We start from the raw sequence: 27592 nt of genomic DNA on the forward strand, positions 1-27592 counted from the left end.
CTCCCCTCAGAGCTGGGATTGTTCTGATGAAACTCTCGCTCTACCCTTGCAGAGACACCCTGCTCACAACACTTTGAGTTCTCAAGGAGCAGCGTGATAAGTCTGTTAACTCATTAACACCTCCAGCTTACAGGAGTCTTGGCTTCCATCCTCTCAAACAGCCTCAGGCCCCACGCTTCAGGAAGTTATTCTGCAATTTCTGTTTTGCTTTCCTTTCCTGCTGAGCCAGCCACCATGAAGCTTACGAATGCTGCTGTATTCTTTATTCTTTTGCCCACTTTGACGCCAGCTTTGGACCCTTTCAGCACCTCAATCCTCACAGGCGGTGCTGCTGTCGCTTGGCAGCTCCTCTCCCCTCACTCCTGGCTCAAGTGCAGTCTCCTGGAGTGCTGCAATATGAAGGACACGCTGAACTTATCAGGTAAGGCAGTGGCAAGGGCACCCTGAGCCAAGTTGTCAGTGAGACCAGCTGATGGTCCTTCCCAGGGTGGCGAGGGCTTCCTTTTTCGTGCCAGCCTCCTTCGGGGTGGTTGCAGAAAGGTAAGAGTTACTGCCCGCAGTGGCTTTAGAAGGCAAAGGCTGTACTAACCGAATATTGCTTATCCCACAAGTGGTCACGGACCCTGCTTCTCACGGCAGTACCAGAGCGTTTCCCTTGCTGGTGTCTTGGTTTATATTGGCAGAAGGAGGCAAAATTCTGGAGGTGAATTCAAGGCTAAGAGCTAAAGAAATAATCCCACATCTTCTCGAGCCGGACACCCCAGTGGTATCCCACACCCCAGACGGTGGTTGCCTGTAATATATGTCAAATGAGTAGCAATTAGTGGTAAGTCTAGATTAAAAGTATGCTGCTTCGCTTTCCCGAGACAAGCAGGCTGGCAGTCCTCAGCGACTGGGGAAGAAAGGGTTGTTTCACCCTGGCCTGCAGGGAATTAGTGCACAGTCTGAAAAGGAGCTTTTTAACCATAAACCCCTGATCCTGCCACCTGGAAATCCCCCTTCCCTTTGTCATGGGATGACAAATATTGCTTCATTTCAGTGCTGGGCCACAGATTCCAAAACAAATCCGCAACTGTTGGGAGACCTGCGTGCCTCCAGGTACTTCATTCAGTATGTTGCTTCCTACCAGCTCTGGATCTGCTGCTTACAAACAGGCTGTTTGCTAGTACTTTAGCCACTGAAACTGGCTTTTAGTACTTTTTAAGAGAACTTAGTTGTGGTACTTTTTAAGAGAGTTTCCTACAGCAACAGAAGGACATTTTTCTATAAATGCAAGGTATGCTAGATGCCACAGAAACAGTTCACAAGAATTTAGCACGTGCAGCGGACAAGCCTCGGCAAATACATTAGATCCCATCCCAGGTCTTTATAGGAGGCAGTAGCCACAAACCGCTGGGACTCCTGCCTATCTCACACTAACTGCTTGCTCCCCACAAATGCCAGCAAGGGTCTGATTCATGACTTTGCTCCTCAGTTGGATTCTCTGCTGATTCACAATCTTGTCATGGCCAGAGGGCAGCGAGCATTTGTTCTCCCTCATTGTCATTCAGCTGCAACCAAAAAAATAAAAGGGGGGGGGGGGGGGAAGGGGTAATAATACAGAGTTTTCTGATTCTTCTCTCTCTTTATTCCTTCAGTTATAAAGATGGATTTGAACCGAAAAGTCTTTGGCCAGAATCTTGCTATCCAGATAGTTCTGAGAGCTCTGAGTGCAAATACGCACTCCGAACGGCCCAGGAAGCCCCTGGTGATGTCCTTCCACGGCTGGACTGGAACAGGCAAAACGTTTGTCAGCAGCATCATTGCAGAAAACCTCTATCGGCTTAATATACCAAGATGGAAGTTTGTGCACCACTTCAGCACAGTGCTGCATTTCCCACACCTTTCACATGTCCAGCTCTATAAGGTACTTCCAGCTTTATCTCACTTTCTCCAGTTTATCTGCAACTGTGGGTGTACATCCCAGGTAATTTTGCCTCTTCTCACAGGAGCAGCTGCAGAATTGGATTCGGGGCAATGTCAGTGCCTGTCCAAGGTCCCTTTTTATCTTCTCTGAAATGGATCAGATGCCACATGGCCTGATAGACTCTATCATGCCATTCCTTGGCTACCACGAAGAGATCGATGGCGTTTATTATGGCAAGGCGATCTTCATCTTTCTGAAGTAAGGAAAGCCAAAAGGGAATTACAGTCCCACAGAATCAGCAGGGACAAAGGGAGTAAGAGCTGCTGTTGACAGGTTTGTGGCTGAGCAACTCAAAGTCCCTTGCTGTCTGTCTTTACAGACATGTTGTCAATGAACATGCCCAGCCATCGTGTCAGCCAGATCTCACACTATAAAGAGAAGTGAACTGCCCCGGCGCTGAAAAGGCTCCCATTCCTCAAGTGAATGGGAAATGGAGAAGTATCTGTGGTGGCTTCCAAAAGTGCTGGAAAGGCCACTTCCACAGTGGTCAGTAAATATGTTTTCTCCAGCTCTATCATCCCACTGTTAGGCGGGAAGTTCTTTGTAAGATGGGTGGGACTCCCCTAGGGAGCTCTTTAGAGGCGGAGAGGGGAAAACTCACCTGGTGAAGACAACTTGCATACACAGGTCAAGGGAGCACAATTCCTCCAGGTATTATTCCTGGGAAATCCCTTTGCTGAGGGTCACCCCAGCTCTGTTCACAGCACATGACTGAAGCAAGCCCGAACCCCAGGCTTTGGGCTGCCCTGCCACTCAACTTGCCTTTATGTTCAAACACATGGTCAACTACCTATTTCAGCTTGAGACATCAATTACCACCATAAGTAGCAGCTCGTTAGCGTGCCTCTTGTTAACACCTGGCAGGAGGACCAACCCCCGGCTTTGCTGAAATGACAAACGCAGTAGTTCGAGCCACTGTGCCAGAGGAGAGCTCATCCCATCAGACACTGCTGTCATTTGGGAGATAGTGTGGTCCTTGTCACTTCCCATCTCTGTAGGGACATGTCACCTCCACTCCAGTGCAGATTCACACAGAGTGACCTAAACCACTGCTGAGATCTGAGCAATAAAGATGCTAAAGATACAGCTCTAATGAGCCAGTGAATCTCTTTCCTAACAGCAATGCGGGTGGAGATAAGGTAACAGAGATTGCCCTCGATTACTGGAGAAGTCTGAAGAGAAGAGAAGACATTCCCGTGAAGAAGCTCCAGTCTCTGCTCTCAGAGGAAATTTTCAGGAACAGAAACAGTGAGTACCTCTGGGCTCAGGGCTCAGTGCCAGGAATGCTGATGTCTTCTGCAAAATGATCCATGAAGGGCGCAGCTACAGACTGGCTTCCGCAGCACTCTGATGGTAAAGCTCCCATTCTCTCTTCCAGGCGGCTTCTTCCACAGTCAACTGATCCAGAAGAACCTGATCGACTATTTCATCCCTTTCCTTCCCCTTGAATATAAGCATGTGAGAGAGTGTGTCCGGCAGGAGCTGCGCGTGCAAGGCCATCCCGAGGATGAAGACCTCATTGCGGAGATTGCCTTGTCAATGACCAACTACCCCAGCGAAGAAAGACTCTACTCCAGCAAAGGCTGCAAGACTGTAGCCTCCAGAGTGACTCTGAGCACCTAAGGCACTACAAGGCCAAATGCCTCGTCTTCTTGTTACAAGACCACAGCAGATGGAAGAACCAATAACTCCCTTTTCCCTCCCAGCAGCTCACTCTACACACTCCTCCTTGTCAGGATTCAGGCTGTCCCCTACCAGAGGCACCTTTTGTAGAGTTTTTGAATAAATAAATAAATACACAGGACACCACAACAATCATGAGAGTTCAGAGAAGAGGGACATAAGTGGGTGATGAGGTTTGCTCTCTTTGCCGCAGAAACATTCCCAAAGAAAGTATTTTAAAGAGGAAAGTCTCCCACTTCTGTGGCAAGAGTGTTTGCACCTTAAGTTTGCCCTAATTAACAAAACCTATTAATAAATAACATTCTGAGTAACTGTATGTCTGTTTTATACTGGCTGTCCCCCGTGTACCTCACAGAAGTCACACGGCAGACCAGCACCGCTGTTCCTGCTTTACAGGTGTGGAAACCCAAGCGCGAAGGGTTTCCACGGGGATCACCACACACCAGTGCCACTGACGGGCAAATGAAACAGACACAGGAAACCCTTCCAAAGGCTCCACGCCGTCCTCCTGCAGGCTGCCCGCAGCTCCTCTGTGTTTGCTGGGCCCGACGCACCCAGCGATGGCGGCATGCTCCCACCCGCGGCGGGGAAAGAGGGAGAGGAGGCTCCCGCCTGCGGCTCGGGATGGGGAACGCCATTTGTGCCGGGGTCTTGCAGGGAGACCCGGTGGCGTCAAGGGGAGGGACGGGGACAGAAGATGGGGCCACTCGGAGGGCTGACAGCAGGGACGGGGCCCAGCTCACCCCGAAGGCAGTGAGGGCCTGAGGCGATAGAGGCGGCGAGGACGCCCTCAGCCCCCCCGGGGCCTCTCCACCCCGCTGCCCCAGCCTCCTCATGCCCTCACGCACCACCCCTGACGTCATCCCCCCCATACCCGTACGTCACGGCCCGCCGACGTCATCAGCCGGGCAGCGAAAGGCCGGCCTTGCCCTTCACAAAGATGGCGGCGGCGGCTACGGGCGGGGCGGCCGTTCGCCCGGCGGCGGCGGCAGGCGGAAGCGGGAGCGGGCGCGGAACCGCCATGCTGCGGGCGGCCGGGTTGCTCTGGCTGCTGCTGCCGGGGCTGGCGGCGCTGGAGCCGCTCAGCGTCAGCCTGGCCATCGGCGTGGCCTGGGCCATCACCGGCTACCTGTCCCACCCCAACTTCTATTGCAGCTACGTGGAGTGCTGCCCCAGCGCCGGGCACCGCATCAACGCCACCGGTACGGCGGGGACGGGGGGCGGCGGGCCGCGCTGGGTCCCCAGCCCTGACACGGAACTCGGCTGGTAACGGGTCACTGCCCGGGGCAGCCCCCGGTGTGCCTGGCAGTGGCCGTGCCGTGCTGAGACCCCTGCCCGGCAGGGGCCATGCCGAGCTCAACCTGTGCATGGCTGGTGACCAGCACCCATGGGTGGCCAAGCTGAGCTTGCCTGGTGCATGGCTGGTGACCAGCACCCATCAGTGGCCATGCCAAGTTTGCCTGGTGCATGGCTGGTGACCAGCACCCATTGGTGGCCATGCCAAGTTCGCCCGGTGCATGGCTGGTGACCAGCACCCATCGGTGGCCATGCAAAGCTTGCCTGGTGCGTGGCCAGTGACCGGCACCCACTGGTGGCCATGCGATGCTGAACTCTCCCTCTCCCCACAGCGCTGAAGGCGCAGCTGGATGCCAAGCTCTTCGGGCAGCACCTGGCCAAGGATGTGGTGCTGAGGGCGGTGATGGGCTTCACCAACAACCCCAGCCCCAAGAAGCCGCTGACGCTCTCGCTTCACGGCTGGGCTGGCACCGGCAAGAACTTCCTCAGCCAGATCTTGGCAGAGCACGTCCACCCTGCCGGCCTGCGCAGCAAGTTCGTCCATCTCTTCCTGGCCACCCTGCACTTCCCCCACCAAGAACAAGTCAAGCTCTACAAGGTGAGGAGGGACACAAGGTAATCCCGGTACCCCGAGTCCCTGAACCCCCTTACTATGGGGGTTTGGCTGTTGGTGCAGCACAATTCCCCCAGATACCCAACAACTGGAGGTGTACAGCTGGGTGTTTCCAAAGTTGGTGCTCAGGAGAGATGGAGGAGGAAATGCATTCAGAAAGTAGAAGAGAAAGGCACCAAAATGCCAAGAAATGTAAAGTGAGAGTAATTCCCTCCTGCTGTCCTCTCACTGATGCCATCTGCTGATTCCTGCCGAGCTTACTGTTCGGAGAGAATCCCATCATTAAAACCGTGCCTGCTGGTTGGCTGGGAGGGAGGGAGGCACACTCTCCACAGCGGCACCTGCGGCGCCGTGTTTTGAATTTGTAGCCAAAACAGTGTTGATAACGCACCGGTGTTTTGGTGGTTACTGAAACTGCTTGCACAGCCTCAAAACTTGCCTTTTTTTTTTTTTTTTTTCCCCCTACTCATAGGGAGCAGGCCGGCGTGGGCAAGAGATTGGGAGGGGACACAGCTGGGACAGCTGAGCCCAGTCGGCCACAGGAATATTCCATACCATATGCTGTCATGCTCAGTAATAAAAAATGGGGTAAAAGAAGGAAGAATTGGGGGTTTTGGCTTCCAAGGTGTTCTAACACTGGTTGGGCATGTGTCTGCAGGTGTTGGGGGGGGGGGAGTGATTCCCTTTGCTTGTTTTTTTTTCCCTCTTGCCATCAGCTATCAAAATATCTGTGAGTTTTCTCACTTTTATTCTTCCCCCTCTCTCGCCCTTCCTGCTGGGGTGCTTGGCTGCTGCTGGGTCAACCCCCCACGCGCTACGCAATGAGAAAGTGTAGCCCACATGAGAGATTTTCCAAAGGACTTCATTCCTAGACATTAGATTTCTGATCTTTGTGTTTGAAGGTGCCCAAAACTGATAGGATGCGGTTTCTGTATAAAAAAAGGAAGAACTGATTTTCTTAAAACAAACAAAAAAGCATCTTTCTCTTTTTCAAGATTTCCCATCTCAGCCTGGTTTTTGTGCCTTATCCATACACGGAGCAGAAAGAATGAGAAAAATCTCTCATCTGTGAGCAGGGAAAGAATTCACATTTAAATTCAGTGCCATGTGTTAAAGGGATCAGTCACAGAGTTTATGGTCCTCTCTTCAGGAAAAACTGTTACCAGTGAGTGTGTGATGCTGGCACTTGAAAGGGTGTCCCTAGAGGCTGTCACATACAAATATTCTGCAGTCCCTCTCCAAGAGACCGAGTTTTTCAGTGTTTTTCAACCTCTTGTTCCAGGAACAGCTACAGAACTGGATTCGGGGCAACGTCAGTGCCTGTCCCCACTCTGTCTTCATTTTTGATGAGATGGACAAAATGCATCCAGGTCTCATTGATGCCATCAAGCCGTTCTTAGACTATTACGAGCAGGTTGATAGGGTGTCCTACAGGAAAGCCATCTTCATCTTCCTCAGGTCTGTAGCACCTATTTCGGTTATCTTGAGATACCGAGATAAATCTGTGTGTGTGATGATAATGATGTTCCCATGGGACCTCACTCAAAGAACAGCAAAAGAACCGCTCTGGAGCGAAGACCCCCTCTGTAGAGACAGAGGGGAGCGGTGTGAGCTCTCACGTGACTGTGGTGGAGCAGGTCTGATGGGGGGCAGCAGACCCCACCTGAGCTCATGAGCCTGTCCCAGAGCACGGATCCTATGGGAGCTCACATTCTGGGGAAGTTCTCTGCAATGGCTGCACTGTGGGTCTGGCTGGGATGGAGTTAACTGTTTTCATAGCAGATGGTTTAGTGCTGTGTCTTGGATTTGAGGCCAAAAACAGTGTTGATAAGGCACCGATGTTGTGGTTGTTGCTGGATGGTGCTTGCAAAGCCTCAAGGCCTTCTCTTTTTCTGATGCGGCTCCCAGCAAGTAGGCTGGGGTGGGCAAGAGAATGGGATAGCTGACCCAAACGGGCCAGGGGAATATTCATATTCAATACCATGTAATGTCATGCTCAGCAATAAAAACTGGGGTACAGAAAGAAGGAGCGGGGGGTCAACTTCCCAGCTGATGGCTCTTTGGAGGCTGCCTGGGCATTGGTCTGACTGTGGGGGTTGAGAGTGATTGCTTTAGCCTTCCTTGGGGTTGTTTTTCTCCTCTTTTCATTACCTGTTAAACTGTCTTTATCTCAACCCACAAGTCTTCTCACTTCTGTACGTCCTATTTTCTCCTTCCATCCCGCTGAGGCAGGAGGGAGTAAGCAAGCAGCTGCGTAAGTGCTTGGCTGCTGGCTGGGGTCAACCCACCACACGCTGATGGCTATTTAAAGAACTGGAGACTTTCCCTAAATTTTTGGCTGGTCTGGTGATTTGTTTGATGTCAAGAAGATTAGCAATATGTGTATCTTTCTAAAAAAGAAATTCTGGTTCAGTTGTGTCTCTATTCACCACTGTTCATTTTTCTTCTATGAATAGCAATGCAGGTGGTGACTTAATTAATAAAGCAGCTCTTGACTTCTGGACAAGTGGAAAGCGCAGGGAAGAGATTCAGCTGAAAGACCTGGAGTCCCTGCTGTCTGTTGGAGTCTTCAATAACAAGAACAGTAAGTTATTTTCCCCAAAAAATGGGAAGTTCTTTTTACTTCATAACACAGGTTTCATCTCGTGACCCTGCCCTGCTTCTCCCTTTCCCCCGACTCCTCCAGGTGGACTGTGGCACAGCAGCCTCATCGACAGGAACCTCATTGACTACTTTGTCCCCTTCCTGCCTCTGGAGCACAAGCACGTGAAGATGTGCGTCAGGGCTGAAATGACAGCCCGTGGCTACGTTGTCGATGAGAAGATAGTTCAAGCAGTGGCTGATGAGATGACGTTCTTCCCCAAAGAGCAGAAAATCTACTCTGATAAAGGCTGCAAGACTGTACAGGCCAAGCTGGATATTCACGAAGACTTTGTGTTGAGAGATACAAGAGCCAAGGGGTGATCACCCATCAGGTCTCCAAAGCAAATTTCGGAGCTTTTGGATACCTGTGTATTTGCACTGAAGCTTTTTTACTGTTGCAGGGAGTACGGTGAAAATACCAGAATGACCTGTGTGAGCTTTTTAACTGTTTTTTTAACTTAACATCCCACTGTTCATCTCTGAACTGGCTAGTATCCAAACGTTGCCCCCTTTATTTTTCTTTTAGCCTATAGAGAATTTCTGATGACACATCTATAGTACTGGATACAGCCTCTCCTGCTTTATTCTTCCAAGTGCTGGGATTACTAAGTATTTAACTCCTCTTTCCACAAAAACTAGACTAGAGCAAAGGAGAACAGAGGAATTTTTCCAGGCAGTCGTATTCCCTGCCTCATACATGATCTCCTTCATGGGGTAGTGAAATGATGGGATGTGTGGCATGTTCACAACTGTGATAGTGTCTGCAGGGGTGAATACCAGTAAGAGGCTGGTATGGTGGAAAGATTCCTCTCCTTCACAGCAGATTGATGATGTTGTGGCTTCTACAGAGGAGCATCAGCTATTCAGGGACAGAAGGGCGTGATTGTAGTTTATGCCTGAGCTGTGGCTTCGTATCACATCTCCTGCTACACTAATGAAAAGTCATGATGAGATCAGGAAAATCTGTTACTATTCAGTGACAAAGGATGAGGGGGGAAGTAACTGCTTGCTCCTCTGCTTCTTTAGGCAAAAAGAATTTGTAAAAGAAACTTTGTATTCTTCTAACTAAGGGGGCTAAATGAATGTGTGTGGTAACTCCAGGGTGTTTGTCTTCCTAAGCAGAGGGACCCATCTGAGGGATCCGACTGTTCCAACATACTAGGCCAGTCTTTTGTTTTTAATTAAAAAAATCTCTTGGGAGGATTTGACTCTTACAGCTTGTCAGGTTAGTCTGCATGTGGGCTCCTGGGCCTGAAGTCTGCAAGATCTTTAGCGGTCCCTCCCCACTGCTCCCAACAGCCTGGGAGCGGGTGATGCTGCTCTCACCTTGCTTGGAAGACACCTTCATGGCAGAAGTTATTTTTAATAGTGTATTTTTATACTGAAGTGTAAGCAACAGCAATACAAAAGCTTTTCCTCGAGAGCAACCAAGAAGGAAAAGGGAGCCAACCAAGAGAAATGGGAGCCATCAACAACAATCCCATGCTTCACTAGATAAGTATGTTTTATAGTAGCTTTTAACATTAAAGAATGTCTGTGTGGAAGGGTGAGTAATGAGTTAGGAAGCTGGGAAAGATTGATTTGACCTTCACCCACTTGGTAAGGCTGGGGTTTAAAACTGTTGCAAGCTTTAACTCTTTCATCATCCATCACTTGTGGTCAAATATTGTAGTGCAAGACAGAAGTGCCTATCACTTGGTTGATTGTAGTGTGTTTTTTAAACTGGCGTGAGGGATTGGGCTATTTTTGTGCTGCAGCATTTACTTCCTCATTTGTACCTAAACTCACTTTAAGATGTGATGTGGAACTTACAGGTCTCAACACTATTATGTTACTGCAAATTACAACAGAAAGCTTAGCATTTAAGCTCTAAACTAGAAGTGCCAATTGCCTTTTACAACCCCATGTGGAATTTGTCAAATGTTGGCAAACTGTTCGCGCTGATGCAACCTCCAGAGCCAAATGCTCACAAGCCATTAACCTTGGGACGTTGGACTGTTACTTCTCATGTATAAAGTTTTGCCTGTTAACTGGCTTACTCCTAGGTGTAAATGCTGCATCCAGTTTCAGGTACTCCAAATATAAAATACTTGTGCAATTTCAAAACACTATATATTACTACTGTACTGCGGTTGGAATAAATCTTAAGTCACTTTTCTCTCTTGGTTTAATCATTTTCAGCTATAGGAGAGGACTAGTTTAGGCAGTTTTCAACCAACTGCACTGCAGCTTGCTGTTAAGCTTCCCTTATTCTTAAAAAATTGTTTATAACAATAGCTAAGCAGATTAATATAGCCTGTTGAGTCATCCAACAGCACAGTAAAGCATTCAACGGTTAAATACAACTCAGTAGAAACAAACACCTATGAAAAAGGCCTAAAGTCCCTGCCTGCTCTGCTTCATAGTTATTAACAGGTATCTCCTACCACACTTCCAGGCACTGCAGGACAAGTAATTCTCAGGGAGCTTGTTTAACCATTCCTCCTCTCTGCGCTGCCTCTGGAAAGCTGTCATTCAAGGCGGCTCTTCACCTCTCCTCTAGCTGGCAAAGGCACCACAGGACTACAGGCTCTCATCGTATCTCCATGGGCCGGGGCATCTGCAGCCTCTCCAGCACTGAAAAAAAAGCCAGTGTGTAAATAACAGCCTAATTGAAGCAAGGTCCGGCTGTTGGCAGCAGCTCACACCTTGCTCAACAGTCAGTTGTTCCCGCTGTTGTGCTGTAACGATGCACAAGGAAACTCATTAGGGAGCACATATGGGAAGCGAGAGCTCTCTTGTTCATCAGGACTTTGCACTGTGCCTGCACAGCTCAGCACACACGACAGCTTGGCCCTTTGGCCCAGGGCATGAGAGATGAATCTCTTAAGGCCAGGCTGCCTCTTTGTAGCAAAAGCAGTGCTTAATACATTGCTGTATTTTAACCATAGTCTCTAATTTTATGAGCACAGCATGAAATCTCAGAATGTTCTCTGCAGAAGAAGGTTGAATTAAAGTAGCAGTTGCTTGTGCTGGACTTTGGTAAGAACAAACAAAATTCAGTCTCAGCAACTGTTTGGCTTCTCTCACCTGGCCAAGGGACTGTCTCTCCAGGGATCAGACCTTTCCCCCATTTGACATATTCTTTTAAGTTGTCTGATCCAGTTTCAAGTGGCCTATTAAAAAGAATAATGGCCAAAGTTACCCAGCCACAGCAAGAAAGAACGAGCAAAGATCTCAGCTTTGAAACCATGCAGTCTAAAGGGGAGGAAAAACAATGGGATCAAGGCTAGGAGTGAGTTCAGGCACACGTTTCTTTTACCCGGATGCTCATAGCCAGGTCTGCTGTTTTCAAGGACAGAAGAGAGATTAAACAGAGGCAGTCTCAACCCTTTCAATGTAATTTCTACACCCTCTACAGGAAGCTTCCACCCACTCTAAGTCATCTAGGGCTATGATATAATTAAATACTTGCTCCCAATGTATGTCAAATGCCAGTATTAACGTTGCAATGGCACATAAAGCAGAATTAAGAGTGTAGTTAATGATGGAAAAGCTACAATACTGCTTGGTTGAACTGTTTTCTTTTGATGAGAAGGTACCAGACAGTAGTAAAAGTTTATCACTCACGTCTGCTTTTTTCCATTAGCCAGTCATTTGCTATGATCAGGAGGTCAAAGAAACAGATAAATACCCGAGTTCAAAGCATTCATTTGCTAACAAATACTAGGACCGATAATTTGCATATTATACAACTTCAGAGCAGAACTGGACAGCTGAAGTTTTGCCGACCCTTTTTTTTTTTTCACCCTCACAGAGAAAACTTCCAAGATGCTGCCACTGAAAGCACGGGTGGCTTCAATCAGAGCCTGCAGGGTGTTCCGTCAGTGGTACCACAGTGGGAGGAGGAGGAGACGAGAAGCAGGGTTTTAACTGGTCTCTAGAAGACAAGTTGATCCTTATGATACCGTTGAGCACATAACAGCTAGAAAGTCCACCTCTACAAAAACCGTGCGAGTGTAATTAGTACCAATGGACTAGAAGTGCAGTTTCCACTCCAAACTTCATTTGTTTCCCCCTTTCAGCACGTAGCAGAGAGTCACATCTCTTCCCTGCATCTATTCCCTTTGAACTCAAGAAGGGGGATACCTGTATTCAAGCACAGCTGAGCACTTCAGCCAGAAACGTAGTATGCTCTTCTGCAACAAATATTTAGTTTGTGCAAAATTAACATAAAATCACTCAACGCAAAGAACACCAGAAGGTAACTAAGAAATACATTTCTGATGAGAAAAGTTTATTTTGAATAGAAACTGGAGTGAAAAAAAGCCTCTGCAGTGCTCACATTTAGAAACAAGTCTGACACTTTTCGCAGTAACTTCAGTTGACACATTTCACCTTTTTTTTTTTCCCCAAATGCCTTTGGCTCTGTCTTCATCCCTGCTTCAAAGTCATGCAGTATTGCAAGAACAGGAAAAAGTGAAAACCCTGCAAGCTGGCCCCTGAACTCTGCATGTAGGTGAAGAGGAAAAACCTCTCTTCCATTTCCTTGGTGTAAAATTTAACCTATACATGTTTCCCATTAAGTTACACTCTGTCCATGAAGCTGACTCACTAGGCAGAAAGCACACTTTTCTCCCTCCTGAGATCACTCCCGGGAAAGCCTGCTGTGGGCAACTGTATACATAAAAAAAAAAAAAAAACAAAATAAGAACCAACTACACTGATGTGGCAGTCAAGGATTTTAACTCACTTCCTTGAAATATTAAGTCCGCCCTCTGAACACTACTCACACCAAAGAGTTTCATGTTCTTGGTTTGACATGCAGAAGGCCAATTTATACCACTGTTTTGAGAAAAGACAACGGTACTGCATGATGTTGGATAGAAGACTATGGATTTTTATAATTACAGAATTCCCCCCTCATCTTTACGGGAACCAAGCTGTTCAAGGAGAAGAGACACATATCCCACTTTTAATGCAGTTGTAAGGATATTCCTACACAAGCCGAATGAAGTCTTTCACAGACATAGGAACTTTGATTAAAATTCTCATTATTCTCTAGAGATCATCCACATCAAACCAAAACCCAATTAAAATTTGGTCATAATCTCAGTCCTATACGTGCCAACAGGCTGCCAAACGGTTCTGATGATCAACACACGATCCGAGAGGAATCTTCGGTGCCGTCAGACACAGACCTCCGCATTCACAACGCAGTCCTTTCTTACCTTGGCAACACAAGGCCGAAGTACCTGGGAGCCGTGACTAGTGACAGAATAAAAACACAGAGGCACTGCCACTTATTTACACACCAGTTAAAAAATAATGTTCCTTTCTTTAAAACGTGCTTAAAAATGAAATGTCCCGGGTTCTCCACTTTGTAATTAAGTTAAATTTGCTTCTTTGCAGGTTGTAGCAATAAAGCATTAGAAGTCATAGTAATAATCCAGCTTTGAATCCACAGTTTTACATCCTTTGTCTGAATAAATTCTCTCCTCTCTGGGGAAGTAGGTCATTTCGTCGGCTATTCTGGTTAAAATGTCTTCATCTACAACGTAGCCACGTGATTCAATCTCCACCCTGACGCACATTTTCACATGTTTGTATTCCAGAGGCAGGAAGGGAACAAAGTAGTCAATGAGATTTCTATCGATCAAAGGGCTGTGCCAAAATCCACCTACAAAGGGAAAGAGAAGAGGTTTGTTTCTACTCTAGTTAAACACTACCATGGGTTGAATGGCAGCAAGAGGCGTATCATAGTGCTCTGCTACATACCAGTAAGAATTCACCTGTGTTTTTAAGGCCCTATGATGCACAGGTAAGCTCAAATATAAGCCCTTTCTCATAGTACTTTGTGCATAAAGTTTTGGACAGACACACAAATGTGGTCCATTGGAGCTGAATTAATGAATTCTGACTGAATGCATTTCAGCCTCGCTCCCCAGGTGCCAGTCTCATACCTTCCCCTCTCTCACTGAGCAAGGAACAGATTTCCTATCTCTTATCAGCTCTCCCAGTTTATCTTGCTCCTTCTTTTGGAGATTGCATCTAACCTCATAAAAAAAAAATGCGGTAAGTTTGCTTCCAATGCTATTTTTAGACCATAATTATATTAAAAACCCTTTTCACCAGAAGTCCTGTGCAAGAAAGCCTAGGAAGCACTGGACTGCTCACAGCAGGGCTGGCATGTCAGCTTGTTCCCCATAAATAGCTCCTAAATAACTGCCTGAAGGCTTTTAAAAGACTGAGCAAGAAAGGCTAAGTGGATTGGGGGCCAAGGAAGTGGTTTCCCCATAATAAAACATTTTATTGGTTAAGGATTTTTCAGCTAATGCAATATCTAGCCTTACTGTCTAGATTTCTGTTTGCTTTGTCTTTAGCCCGTTAGTACGTCAGTAAGTGGACAGCGGAGACTTCTCCCAACATATGGGATCCAACGGACAGCAAACATGCTGGTAACCAAGGTGTACACAGAGCTCCTTAACCTTCATTTCATCTCAAAAGCATCTGCAGGCCCCAGAACTGCACTGTGGCTCCTTGTTAGCCAAAAGCTGGAGGCCACATCAAGCAGAAACCATAGTTGTAAAAATGCAGCTAAATGCAGCCCGTCCCTTTTGTGGAACTTTTACCACCTCAAAAGCAATCACAGTTTTACTCACTATTTTTGTTATTGAAGACGGACACAGACAGTACATTTTCCATATCCGTGAGCTGTATATCTTCCCTTGTCTTCCCGTTTCTCCAGAAATCTAGTGCCACCTCTGTTATCTTTTCAGCTCCTGCATTGCTAAGTTAAGAGAAAGCAAAGACTGTAGCTTGAGGTAGTTTTAAAAGGCATCGTGGGTACAGAAAAGCAAACCTGAGATGCCACGTCTCACCTGAGGAATATGAAGATGGCCTGTCGGTACGACACCCCATCCAGAAGCTCATAGTAGTCCAGGAATGGCTTGATGGAGTCAATGAGTCCTGCGTGCATTTTATCCATTTCGTCAAATATGAAGAGCGATCTAGGACAGATGCTCACATTTCCCCGAATCCACGACTGCAACTGGTCCTGAGTGGCATAAAATTAAAAGATATTGAAAGAGTTTGTGTTGAAAAGACAGAAAATAACACTTCTGCTTGTTTTTGTCCTGAAAGCATAATTTCAATTGTGTCATTTTAACACCTTTGGCTTCTGGATTAAAACATGGTTAAAAGCTGTAAATAAAACAAACAGAATCTCATGCTGATTCTGAAAAAAATTCAGGACACCAAGAGACAGGATGGGACAAAACCAGGAAATCTCCGCCTGAGAAAGATATTCCTGTAAACACAGCAAAAATGAAAGCGCACGGTAGGACAAAGGACAGGTACCACCACAGAACAGTGACACAAAGCAAAGCCCTGCCAAGCAAGATGGTTCCTTTTGGCAGCACTTTGGTCTAAACATCCTTAGGCATCAAAACTACGAACACTATTAAATTTGCTCCCTGCACAGCAGCAGTGAGAAATTGCACCTGCAGCCACTGGCAAAAGTTGAAACAGAATTCAACTCTCAGCCCTGTGTTTTAATCGCTCAGAAGTTAAATGAAGACAATTACAAGCCCTGAGCAGTATCGTTCCGAAGGGCTAATGGTTTACTGTATTTAAAGATTCTCTCGCTTAAGTGCTACATTTAAGATCAATAGTGAAGTAATCGGAAAAAAACCCAGGTTGATCTGCTGGCAGAGGAATGAGAAGTAACCATTATAAACAATTTCAATGATTCATCTTTTTTTTTTTTTTTTTTATATTCACTGTTTACTCAGTCCCTGAACTGCAGAGGCAGCACAGGAAGGTGGCACTGGGTGCACTGTGAGCAAGAAGGGATAGTTCCTTCTCCTGCCTTGGGCAGCAAGTTCCCCGAGTGTAATCACCTCGAAACGAAAGCAGAAAAGGATCGGGTTTATTTTAAAACAGCTCAGTCGCAAGAAAGGGGAAAGTAAGCTGTAAAAGAGGAAACAGACATTTCCTCCATTTAGAAATCAGGTTTGTAAACCATCCCATTCCCATTTTTAAGATATACAAATGGAATATAAACATTCAGTGCTACAAAAGACAGTGGTACTCTACCTCTCAAACTCTGCTGTTAACAAAGTTAGTTAGAACAAAAAAAACCTGAGAAAACATGCATCTGAGCTATTGCTCCACGTGATATCCACCTGCCTACAGCCCTACGCTGACACAAACTGGCAGAAGAATTCCAAATACACTTATTTGTACCTCTCTGACAACAGAGTATTTTGTGATTTTGTTTTACAGCTGGGAAATGGATGCATAGCAAAACTACAGAACCTCCTCAGCGTGCAGTCAAACCGAAAAGTACACCCGTGCCTCAGAGAGCACCCGTCAGCTTGCCATAGGACTTGACACGCTTGGAGGTTACCCGGTGATTCCGCACAGTCATGAACTATTAGTTTTCCGCAGTGCCCACCAGGGTATCACCCAGCCATGGAATCCTGCTCAGTCACGCTTATCCTTAAGTCTAAGCAAAGTGTAAACCAAAAAATAACCGTGTCATTTTTCCCTAAAGAAAGGCTCAAAACACACACAAAAACCTTTACATTCATGGGAAAACCAGTCCTGATGGATGTTAGGATTTACCCGGTTCTGTACAGAAGACTCCCAAACTGGCACAGGCTAATTTTACTGCAGAAAACAACATCTAGGTTTCTGGTATCGATTGTGCCATAACATTTATAAATCAATACAGCAGCCACTGCAGCAGAGCTGTGCTCCAGCGCACTCTTACCTTGTAGAGATTGATGCTGTGAGCGTGAGGGAAGTGTAAAGTCGCCACGAACTGATGGACATATTTACTCTGCAGACCTCTCTTATAAATGCTTTCAGCAATTATCTTACTGACAAAGTTTTTGCCTGTTCCAGTCCAACCGTGCAAGGAAAGGGCGAGAGGTTTTTTGGCATTGCTGTTGTTCAAGAAGCCCTTCACGGCCTTTACAACCACCTTGTTCACCAGGTGCTGCCCGAACAGCTTCTTGTCCAAATTGTCCTGCAGAGCTGGACGGAGATACCACCCTGTCAACAGCGAGGAGGGAGAGGAGCAGGGGGGTCCCGCCGGCTTCTCCTCCCTCCTTCCAGGAGGGTCCACCACCCACCTCGGCCCGCAGGCTGCCAGCCCCGGGGACAGGGGGCAAAGGGCCGGCTGAGCTGGAGCCGAGGCCCATGGGGAGGACCCCACGGGCAGGCCCCCTCAGGCCGACTTCCAGGGGCAGATCCCCACAGGCCCCATGAGGAGACCTTCATGGGGAGGGCCCCACGGGGGGGCCTCACAGGCCCTGCCCGGCTCCCGCGGCCCCCACAGCCTCCCAACGCCCTCCCGCCACCCCCGCAATGTCCCCTCAGCCCACCCCGACCCCCAGCACCCCCTCAGCCCCGCACCGGCGGCGACGCGCCGGTCGTGCCGCTGGAGGCAGCACTCCTTGAAGTAACAGTAGAGCCGCGGGTAGGAGATGATGCCGGTAAGGGCCGAGGCGGCGGCACCCGCGATCGCCAGCCCCAGGCTGATGGGTTCCACGGCGCTCGCCGGCCCGAGGAGCAGCGGCAGCAGCGCCAAGCCCCGGGCCGCCCGCAGCGCGCCCCGCCGCAGCTTCATGGCCCGCCCGGCCCCGCCGCCCCGCCGCCGCTTCCGCCCCGCCGCGCCGCTTCCGCTGCCGCCATCTTGGGTGCGGGCAGAGGCGGGGCTGAGGCTGAGGGCGGGCGCCATGTTGGACGGGCAACCGCGGCTGTAATTAGGTAAATGGCGGCCTCGTGTGGTTCACTCGATGAAGTACTGCGATAATGCTCTAAAGATAGCTTAATGCACTGTCCGCAGGTACTCGGGGGGAACGCCACCCCGACTGCACGAGGGCACAGGACCAGAAACAGACTTGCACGTTTACCTGGCCCAGAGAATTTTCCTCTTTTCTGAAAAAATATAAAATCCGGGGCTATCCCAGCCCTCCCTGGAGTTTCCACTCCTGAGTGATGGGACATGGACACGGACACCTGCACTCCCATGGGACACCATTACCATCAGCACCCAGAAACCATCAGCGTGCATCCCAGAAAGGAAAAATGCCATTTACAATTGGTTAAAAACCCTTTTTATTATTTTCAGGTTACAAATCTTGCCTTCAAACTCCCGCACGTCATACCTCCTGGGAAAACATGGCTGATACCCGCTGCGGGGCCTCTGGCTTCTTCACCAGCTGCCATAGTGACCCTGTCCTGAGAGCTAAAAGTGACATTTTCCTCAAATCCAACAGTTACAACCTGAACCAATCTTCTTCTTTTTCCCAGCTAAAATAAAATGCCGTGAACGGCTACAGAAATAAGTCTACAGGGGGAAAAAAAGATACAAAACAACACGGTATGTGATATAAAATCCCCGGCGCTGTGTGTCTGCGGTGGTTTCTTGTGCTGAGGACAGACCCCGTGAGGCAGCGCCGGGCACGGCCAGCACCGATTTCTGCCCCAGCACTTGCAATCCAGCCCTGAGGAGCAGCGACACTGAACACACTGCTGAAGCATCTCAGCCTTATACATCCTGCACAGCCCAGGCCCTTGGGCACAAACACAGAAATCTCTTACAAAATTACATTCAAGCCATTCAAGCAAACCAGCTTTCACCCTCCCCGTTATATTTACAAGGCAAACAGCACTGCTGCTTTTAAAGGACCTCTTTCTCGTATTTTTTTAAAAGGGTGAAAGAATGCCAACCACGATAGCTCATGTTCTTCTAAAATAAAGTTTATGACTAGAAATAAGCTATATACAAGATTTTATGGACCAAAGAGTTCACAATCACCTGCCAACTGATTCACTACAGGGTCACAAGAAAAGCTTTATAGGTAACACCAGTATGTGAAGGTAGCGACTCTCTGTATACCCATTTCAGTTCACCGACACAAAATCCTTCATTGGTGGAAAATAAGAGCAACTGCAAAGACTTCAGTCCATCCTTATCAGTATCGCCTATTCATCTTCTTGAATTTCTCATAGTGATAATCATCTGTAGCTTTTTCATTGAGAGGACGTTTGCGATTTGGAGGAGACCCTTCAAAAGAAAGAGAAGGAAGTATTAGCTCCCCGTCCGTCTGCAGGAGACATTTCCTTAACTCCACCACTTCCCTTATACAGCCCCTTGCTCTGTGAAAGGTTATGGCTTTAGCTGTCCCTGCTCCCCAGCCTTGCCCCCCTTTCTGTTCCAGCTTTCATCACACCCTTCTCAAGCCAGCTTTGGCAACACATTTCAGGTGGGACCTTTGCTCCTCCACCCTTGGGCATCTCTAAAGACACCTCCCATTCAGAGGGCTTCACGTGTGACCTGCTAGGGCACATCAAGTGCACTCAGAGAAAATAAAGTAAGAACAGCCAGATAATTTCTCTGTGCGAGACCCCCAAAGAGTTTCAGTGTCTCTCCCTATGACATTTCAGATTAGGAACATACGCTCAGGTTCTGGCCTCTCCGTATCTCCCACTCGCAGTGGACGGGGCTTTGGCTCTTCTTTGTTCCTTCGCACTGGTGCATTGAGTTCCTCGTGATAAACTGAAAGAGGGAAAACAACAGATAAGGACTATTATCTGGAGCCATGTTATGCAGAGGGACATAGTTCTATGGTATTTGTTACAACTGATCTTTAGCAGAAACAACAGAACCTCAGAACAAGCATTCTTGTAATTGGTTTCTATGTATAATCAGTACACACAAGATGGGAGACAGCAAACTTCAGTAGCACTGTTTCATCAGAAGTGGCCCAAAGACTCATTTCCTTCAGAACACACAAATCTGACTCCAAAACTCTCCCGTACGCAGGGTTAGATGCAGCAGAAGGCTGCCTTTCCTCCAGATGGCTGCCGTATGAGAGGCTCTCCCGGAAATTACTTCCCATCTCCTGCCTGCTAAGGTCTATGTTTGCTTGACCACCTGTCTGCTCGGGCAGCCTACAAAATGGATTGTCTCAATTACAAACCATCATTTATAATGGCAGATGAGGCAAGCATTTCCAGCACATGCTCAAGACACAACTCAAAGAAAAACTCTTGAAATTTATGAGGCGGTGTCAGCTGGGAGTTCAAGAGCAGAAAGTCAAGCCGTGAGTAATATGTCCCTCTCCCTGCTGATGGATGGAAGAAGACGACCAAGCCAGATGGGGTCTATCTGAGCATCCCAAAAAGAGGAATCAAACAGCTGCTTGTGCTGAGACATGAACCAATTTCTCCTGCATCAGGCTCTGTCCCAACTGACTGCTTTGCTTCAGCAGAGGAGAGGGTCACACCTGGGCCGGGAGAGCTATGTGACACTTACATCTGTTGTGCTGGACGTAGTTAACAGCCATGTTGGTGGGAACAAAAGAAGTTTCACTGTCTTTCTTTTTGTTCTGCTGCTCTGCCAGCAGCTTGGCCTTGGCCTCTTCAGTTGAGATGATGTTTTTGATTTTTGCGCTAGAAGAAAAACAAAGGAAAATAAACCCCTCATTCATCTGTAGAAAGGGGAGTAGGCAGAGAAGTGCTAAGTGCATGGATTTAGGGGATAGTAAAAACACTGCTATGGTATCTGATGTGTTTTTTTGAGAGAGAAGGCAGTACTCTAGAAACAAACGCTTTGTTTCAAAGGCAAAAGGGAAGCTCACATCCTCTTTCAATGCAGGCCATAAATAGATCGTGCTAGTCACAAAAATTAAGAGCCTTCTCCCAGAAGTCATGCGATGGAGCTGCACCGGAGCCCTGTCACTGTGGAGAACATGCTGTGCTAGATACCATCCTAATCCCATCCCAGAGTCCAACTGGGGCTGTTTACTCCAGCCATACCCCTGCTCTGCCCATCAACAGCTGCTCATCCTAGCAATTCATGCCAGAACCAACAGATCCATGAACGACGTACTCAATTCCCAGGTCCACTTCGGGAATGCCGCTCAGCATCTGGTTGGACAGCATCTCCTCAGTCTTCTTGGCAGAGGAGACACGGATGTTCTCTGGCAGCTCGTACAGAGAATCCTCGGCATTTTTTAGCTTCACCTTCTGCTCCTCGTTCTCCACAATTCCCTTTCTCTTCTTCAGCTCCGTCTCAATGTATTTCATCCTAAAGAGCAACACATAAGGGACACACAGTATTTAATTCTGTTTTCTATACTCAGAAGCACAGCTTCCGAGCACAGCTGGGCACAGCTGCACCCCTGTCCCAAAAGCAAGGAGAGAGGAATGAGTCACCTCTCCAAAAGAACACAGCTAACATCATTTGCAAGAAGCAATTGTGCAAGAAACGATGAGATCCTCCAAGCTCTTTCACCGCCAGCAGGGAAGGCTCCCACTGGTATTTAATGCCAGGTGAGCTGGTTGGCACCTCCTGGCTTTGTCTATGTTCTCAAGGGCAGCAGCCGGAAGGTGAAAAGGCAAGTGGAAGTTTCTGTGAGAACTGGGAAGATGTTCTGGGACTAGTCCGTATCCAAGACAAAAAAACCCCCCACATTGTAGGGGCACACCCAACCCCAAATTCAACATCCCAGACACAATGCAGCCCAACTTACATGTCAGCATCTTCATCCCGCCTGTTAGTTTCAGCGGAGAAGGAAGTTCCCAAGTTTAGATCTTCCTCTTCATTGATCCTAAATGGAAGCCACAATGTTTACAGTTTTCGGTTTGGGGCTGTGGTTTGTTTGGTCTTCAAAAGCTCATATGCACCCACCTGTCCTTGCCTCTTTCTTTCAGCTTCTTCATGTCCACCATTCCCCCAGATTTTATCTTAAATGGGTCATCCTGTAAAATAAGAAATAATTAATAACCCTGAAGCTTCCCTCGAGTTTCTTGCTGGTCTTGGGGATCTGGATTAACACCCAGAGAACAGTTAAGGATTGAGATGTGACACCAGTCCCGCCCCAGGCCAGACAGGTATCAGCTGGACCACGCTGTTTTCACACCGTTACATCTGAGCCCTGAGGTGACCAAAGTGTCCAGAACTTACCACAAGCGTTGCTTCTTCTTGCAACTTTTCTCCCACAAGCAGAGCTACGGCGCTGGTGAAGCAGAGAAAGAAAGTAAAGACGTTTCAGTGGAAGGAATTTAATGTTCCATGACACCATCGGAGAACACAAACTCACACCCTTGGTGCTCCATCCCTTACCTCACCCCATTGGGTCGCTTTCTGAGGCTCTGAACTTCTTTGGTTTCCTCAAGTTTTAACCTAGAGAAAAAACATTTGACTTAGGACTTGATGCTTTGTTTTTTGTTGGTTAACTTAATTTGATTTTCTGCAGTTAACGTGGAATCTTCTAGACAGGCCTTGCCTTAAACTTCTGCATATTAATAGCCACTTGTCTGGTTAGAGATTAAATAGATATTTTCTATTTTACTTTATTTAAGCAATTCCAGTCAGAAAAAAACCACATTGCATCTGCTGGATATGTCTCTTCAACACGCCTTCCCTCAGCTGAGGAGAGAAGCACCCAAGTGTGGAAAGGCTTTAACAAGAAGCCAATATTGGAAGAACGAGTCCAGCATCATTGCTTTTGGTCCACGGAGATCTCCAGACAATGTTCTCCTCACAGGAAAACAGAGGGTCAGGAAGAAACAGGAATTAATGTGGGGCACCTTTACTCCTTCAACAATTGACACCAGACATTTCTCAGGAGAAGGCAGAACTCATGAAACACACAGTTTGCAGCAAAATTAGCAGCAGCTCTCAAGTATAATGCAGGTGAGTGGTTGTCAAGATACATCGATGACTCAGAAGAAAGTTTAGGGTAAATTTGAGATCAAGTCTCTCTACACAGACTGACACACAGTCTTAATTTCTTCAGATATTCGGACATTTCCTAATTATGCATATCTTTCACTACCTGTATCTATGTATCATAACATATTTTTCAGAGGTAAGATAAGAACAAGAGATCTTGGTTGGAATACAAGGACCTGCAAACGAGAGGGCCCATCTGTGAGGGCCAGTTTCCGAGGGGAATGGTGTGCGAGGCCAGCAGTGGGGCTGCGCCACTCCCGGTGACCCCGCGGGGCTCTCGGTGCCCCCCTCTCCTTCCACGGGAGGCTCCGACGGTTGTCCCGTCTCGGCTGCTCTCTTCCCCGGCCCGGCACATCCCGGAGGAGGCAGATGAGGAGTTTCCGTGGGAGAGACCCCCCATCTGTAAAGCGGCCGGGGCTCCCGGCGGGTTCCACCGGGCCCAGCCGGGCTCTCCGCCGGTCCCCACACACCTGACCTCCTCCGCCACCTGCTCGTCCTCTTCCTCCTCTTCCGAGTCCTCCCTCCGCCGGCGGAACGACTTCTTGGCGGGCATTGCGGTGACACCACTGCAGCCCCCCACAGCCAGGCCTCTCCGGGCCGCGTCTCACGGCGATGACGCTACAGCCCCGCGACGAAGCCGGGCGGCGCCGCTCTTCCGCCAGCAGCGCGGCCGGGCAGGAGCCGCCCGCCCCGTTCCCGCCTCTCCGAGCCCCCCCCCCCTCCCCGGGCTGAGAGTTGTCCTTTCCCGTTCAGTGACGGGGGTCGCCGTGTCCGCCGGGCGCGGGTGCCTGTCAGGGCCGCCACAGGGAAAAGACGCCCGGGGCAGCGCTGGCCGCACCCCAGGGTTCGACCCGTCCCTTCGGCCAGGACGCGGCTCCTCCGCGCCCGGTGCCCCGCGTCGAGCCGGTGCCCAACCCCCGCCAGACACCCCGTCCCCACCGAGGGGGAGCAGCCGCCCTCTGCTCGGGGAGCCCTCGGGACCGGCCCCCACGGCGGCAGCGCTGCCGCCGCCCGCCTCCTCCCCGCCCCGCCGCGGCCCGGCCCCCGCCCCTCCCCCGGCCTGCCCGCCGCTCCGCCGCCGCCTCCCCGCGCTGCTCGGGGCGCTGCGGTCCTTCCCCGTACCGGGCCGCAGAGCGCGGCCTACCCGGCGGCCCGGCCTGAGGCGCAGCCCCGCGGCGGGGAGGGGGCGGCGGCGCCCCGAGCATCCCGCAGGTGAGAGCGGGCGGCGGGGCCGGGGGCGGCGGCGGGGCCGGGGGGCGGTTGGGCCGCGGGCCGGGGCCCGTCACGGCCGCTCCGCCCCGGGCGGTGTGTGGGGAGGGCGGCCTTGGCCGGGGGTGAGGCGGTGGCGGCCGGGGGGCTCCGGGCCGCCCCCCGCCGAGGTGCGGCGGTGCCCGGCGGGGCAGGCCCTTCAGCCCTCGGGGCCTGCTGCTTTCCCCGGGGCGATGGCGGCCTCTCGCCCCCGGAGCGGGACCCTGCGGGGCGGCCGGTGGTTCCGCCGGTGGCTCGTCCTGCCCCAGTCCGGCGGTGGGTGGAGATACCGATATAAACTTCTCTTACGATTAGTCCTTAGGAGAGAACTTGTATTTTGGGGGTCTGCTGTGCTTAAGAAGGGACGTAGCAGCGCGGGGGGTGGGGTGGGGGGTGTTCCCAAATGTGATTTTTTTCCTAAAAGCTTAATCTCTAGATGTGCCGTCATGTTGGGATCTCCTGTAATAAATCTGTGTCAAAACCTGATCTCCTTGGCTCGTTCTGCATAAACCACCGGGATTTCCAATTCGCGATGCGATGCAAACGTCGAGCTAAGAGTCAGAAATGCCTGGCTCCTGGTTCTTCCATGTCAGCAAGGCAGCTCAGTAAATAATCTCTTTCTTCAGTATTTGAAGTATAAAACGTCGCTAATGACAGCTGCAGATAGCCCTTTATCTTGGTAGGTTATGCAAGATGAGCAAGCAGACCCGGTGGTTGTTTCGTGGATGAACAGTGCTAAGATTTCTTTTGTTGGTGCAAACAGTCACTCTGCAGACGGTGAATCTGCAGGTATCTGAGATTTCTTGACGGCTGGCTCTAGCTTTGGTATGAAACCACACAGTTGTTTTAAGCAGGGAAACCCCGATAAATGTGTTCTGTAGAAGGCAGAGACACTGGGATTGGCAGGTATTTAAGCAACTGAAAGTAGGTTGCAGTTAACCGTGGAATTGTTCTGACATGTTCGGGTACAATTCCTCCATGGTGGTGCTTGGGAAAGACAGGCTGCAGGACTTGTTTTAAGGTACCTTCTTCTCCCATCATACACGTTGCATTTTGACGAGCACAGATGAGGTTTCTGGCAGTGCTTTTATTCAATTCCTGGTTTCCTGAGCTGCATTTTGAGAGCTGTGTGCGCCATCTAAAGCTCTTAGGGCAGAGTCGTGGGCAGGCAGGGATTGAACGCTTCCGTCTGAACAGGCACAACTCGAACCTTTGCTGGTGCATTCAGTCAGGGCTGAGAGGCGAAAAGGAGGTTTTCCCTGTTTTGTTCCAAAAGGGAAACCCGAGGTGGGAAGATGAGCAGCATCCCAGTGGCGGCAAGTTTAAAGGCGTGGGGAGTGGAGGGGTGGTCCCATGGAATGTGCTAAAATCATCCACATCCACAAGACTGTACGTAACATAGCGTGCTCCAGAACGGTTCCCTGGTTAGCTGAAGCTGGCGAAGATGAAGGGCTCTGAAGTTAATTTTAAAACAGCATTTTGTTCATTAGGTTTTCTGGGAAACCTCTTCTGGGAAAGGGATAAGAAATCAAGGAAGGTGAACTAGCAAACATGGCACTGATACTTTTAATTTATTTGTTTTATTTTAAATTGGAGCAGCTGATGCATTTGGGAAAAGGGGTCAGTTCCGAGGAAGGAACTCAAAGCCTGAAAGCGTCCCGGTTTTATGTGTTAGTCAAAGATACTGCCGTCTTGTCACTTGTCTTGTAAATCAGCGTATGTTACGTGATACTATTTTACTTCTCAGTGAAGGTGCATGAGAGATTGCTCACTTGTTTGTTCAGCATCTCTTCACAGATTATTGGGATCCTTGTTAAAACCACGGTTGTAACCAATATGCAAATAACGATTCCTTCCCCTTCCAGTTTTGCTTTGCTCCCCCAGTTCAGTTTATTGAGTTCCAAAGAGTGCTGGGAAAAACATTGTTATAAAATTATCCTTGAGGTTTGTCTTCTGCCAAGACAAGGTGCTAGGCAAGCTTTGCAGCTCCCAAGATGAGTTTTGCTGATATGGCTTATTCGTTTATCCTTTTTTTTCCCCTCTCTTCGTTTCTCCCCACTGTCAGTGATTCAGACCAGATAACACTGGGAATTCTTTCAAACCTCCTCAAAATGTGAAAACAACAAAGTGTAGCAACCATGCTGCTGGAGTCCTTAACTTCAAGTTCATCAGATTTTTCCACTTCTTGTTTGTAATCATGTGGGCTTTTCATCTCTTCTGTATTTCCAGCCAATAGTAATATTTTGGATCCTGAGCTGTGTTGTTAATATCACTTGTCGTCTTCTTTCTTTAACAGCCACAAATGAGGTTACTTAAACTACGCTTATGAAACACAGACTTTTAATCTCCTGTTTTATAGCTGCATGGTACTGAGACATGTTTCAAGTCTTTTATATAGCCATGGGCCACCATGAGAGAGTTTATTGTGCTATAAGCATGCAGCTATGAAATCCCCTGTGCTTGGATGTACGACCTGGGTGGAACAGTGTGTTCTTACATTTGGTACAGTCTTTTGAGAGTTGTGTGGCTCAGATTGTTAAAAATCTACCTATCAAATGGTAAATTCCTCAGAGCCTGAAGACTGGGTATCTGTGTTACAGATCATTTAAGTCTAATTCCCTCTTGCCCAGCTTCATTTACAACAGCAATCCTATTTTTAATGTTTGATAAGTAGTACAGTAACTAAATGTTAGATTCAGATCAGCGGAGTGTGGGTAGCGTGAAGCCCTTAGACACCATTTGCTAAATACTTGTGTCTTGGGCTGCAGCGCCCTTTCACTTTTAATCTCTTTCATGCAAACAAGCTAATTAGATTTGTATCTTTTCATGCCGCATGTTTGTGTTTGGCAAGAGGGAGTCAGTCCAGATCCCCACATTTGTTTTCCCACCCTACCAGCTGAGCGAGCACAGAACGCCCAGTTTCGAGTAGGGGAATGCGTGGCTTTACCAGTCTGCTTGGGTTCGTGGGGTACAGAATACCCATGGTACACAGGAGCACTTAAGTTATGTATGGAGAGCATGTAGGAGCTATTGGGAGTTTTTATCTATTGCTATAGGACTCTGCATCATTCAGAGATGCTACATAATCCAGACACATTCATCATTGTACCGATTATTAGCTTTATTCATGTGTTTCCTTCTCCTGCCCGTTGCTTTGCTCAACTACCTACGATACTGCAGCACAGCCGCTCAACAAGGGGTCAGAACTGTGCCAGCTTATGTGACTGGCTCCTGATTTAGATCTGTGTTGATCTCTTTGAACCTTGAAGATGGATATCATAGTCTCTAATATACAAAACATGCTAATTTATCTTCTTAAAATCCATGAGAGCAAATCTGACGTGTAACTGAAAGGAACTCTCCTTTCTTGTCCTAGGAAAACACCCCCCGTGTGTCAGCGTTGATGAAA

At 48.6% G+C, this 27592-nt stretch overlaps 4 protein-coding genes across 4 annotated transcripts; 2 read left to right on the plus strand and 2 right to left on the minus strand.

The window, feature by feature from the left end:
• Window positions 1-234: 234 nt before the first annotated feature.
• Window positions 235-3589, plus strand: LOC141473594 (torsin-1A-like). Its single transcript, XM_074161165.1, has 5 exons — window positions 235-421; window positions 1638-1906; window positions 1989-2164; window positions 3087-3214; window positions 3345-3589. The coding sequence occupies exons 1-5, from the start codon at window positions 235-237 to the stop codon at window positions 3587-3589; spliced, it is 1005 nt and encodes a 334-aa protein (XP_074017266.1).
• A 1000-nt stretch (window positions 3590-4589) lies between these two features.
• On the plus strand, window positions 4590-10359 carry TOR1B (torsin family 1 member B). Its single transcript, XM_074161096.1, has 5 exons — window positions 4590-4851; window positions 5278-5543; window positions 6841-7016; window positions 8015-8142; window positions 8245-10359. The coding sequence occupies exons 1-5, from the start codon at window positions 4590-4592 to the stop codon at window positions 8520-8522; spliced, it is 1110 nt and encodes a 369-aa protein (XP_074017197.1). The 3' UTR covers window positions 8523-10359.
• A 2104-nt stretch (window positions 10360-12463) lies between these two features.
• On the minus strand, window positions 12464-17882 carry LOC141473534 (torsin-1A-like). Its single transcript, XM_074161081.1, has 5 exons — window positions 17604-17882; window positions 16957-17222; window positions 15062-15237; window positions 14843-14970; window positions 12464-13860 (listed from the first exon to the last, which is right to left on the minus strand). Exons 1-5 carry the CDS (start codon window positions 17815-17817, stop codon window positions 13610-13612), a joined length of 1035 nt encoding a protein of 344 aa, XP_074017182.1. The 5' UTR covers window positions 17818-17882; the 3' UTR covers window positions 12464-13609.
• Window positions 17883-18287: 405 nt separating this feature from the next.
• On the minus strand, window positions 18288-23923 carry C19H9orf78 (chromosome 19 C9orf78 homolog). Its single transcript, XM_074161136.1, has 9 exons — window positions 23406-23923; window positions 22324-22383; window positions 22165-22216; window positions 21889-21959; window positions 21731-21808; window positions 21088-21285; window positions 20512-20648; window positions 19654-19752; window positions 18288-19260 (listed from the first exon to the last, which is right to left on the minus strand). Exons 1-9 carry the CDS (start codon window positions 23486-23488, stop codon window positions 19169-19171), a joined length of 870 nt encoding a protein of 289 aa, XP_074017237.1. The 5' UTR covers window positions 23489-23923; the 3' UTR covers window positions 18288-19168.
• Between the last annotated feature and the right edge of the window lie 3669 nt (window positions 23924-27592).

This window comes from Numenius arquata, chromosome 19 (genome assembly GCF_964106895.1).
Source record: "Numenius arquata chromosome 19, bNumArq3.hap1.1, whole genome shotgun sequence".
NCBI classification, from domain to species: Eukaryota; Metazoa; Chordata; class Aves; order Charadriiformes; family Scolopacidae; genus Numenius; species Numenius arquata.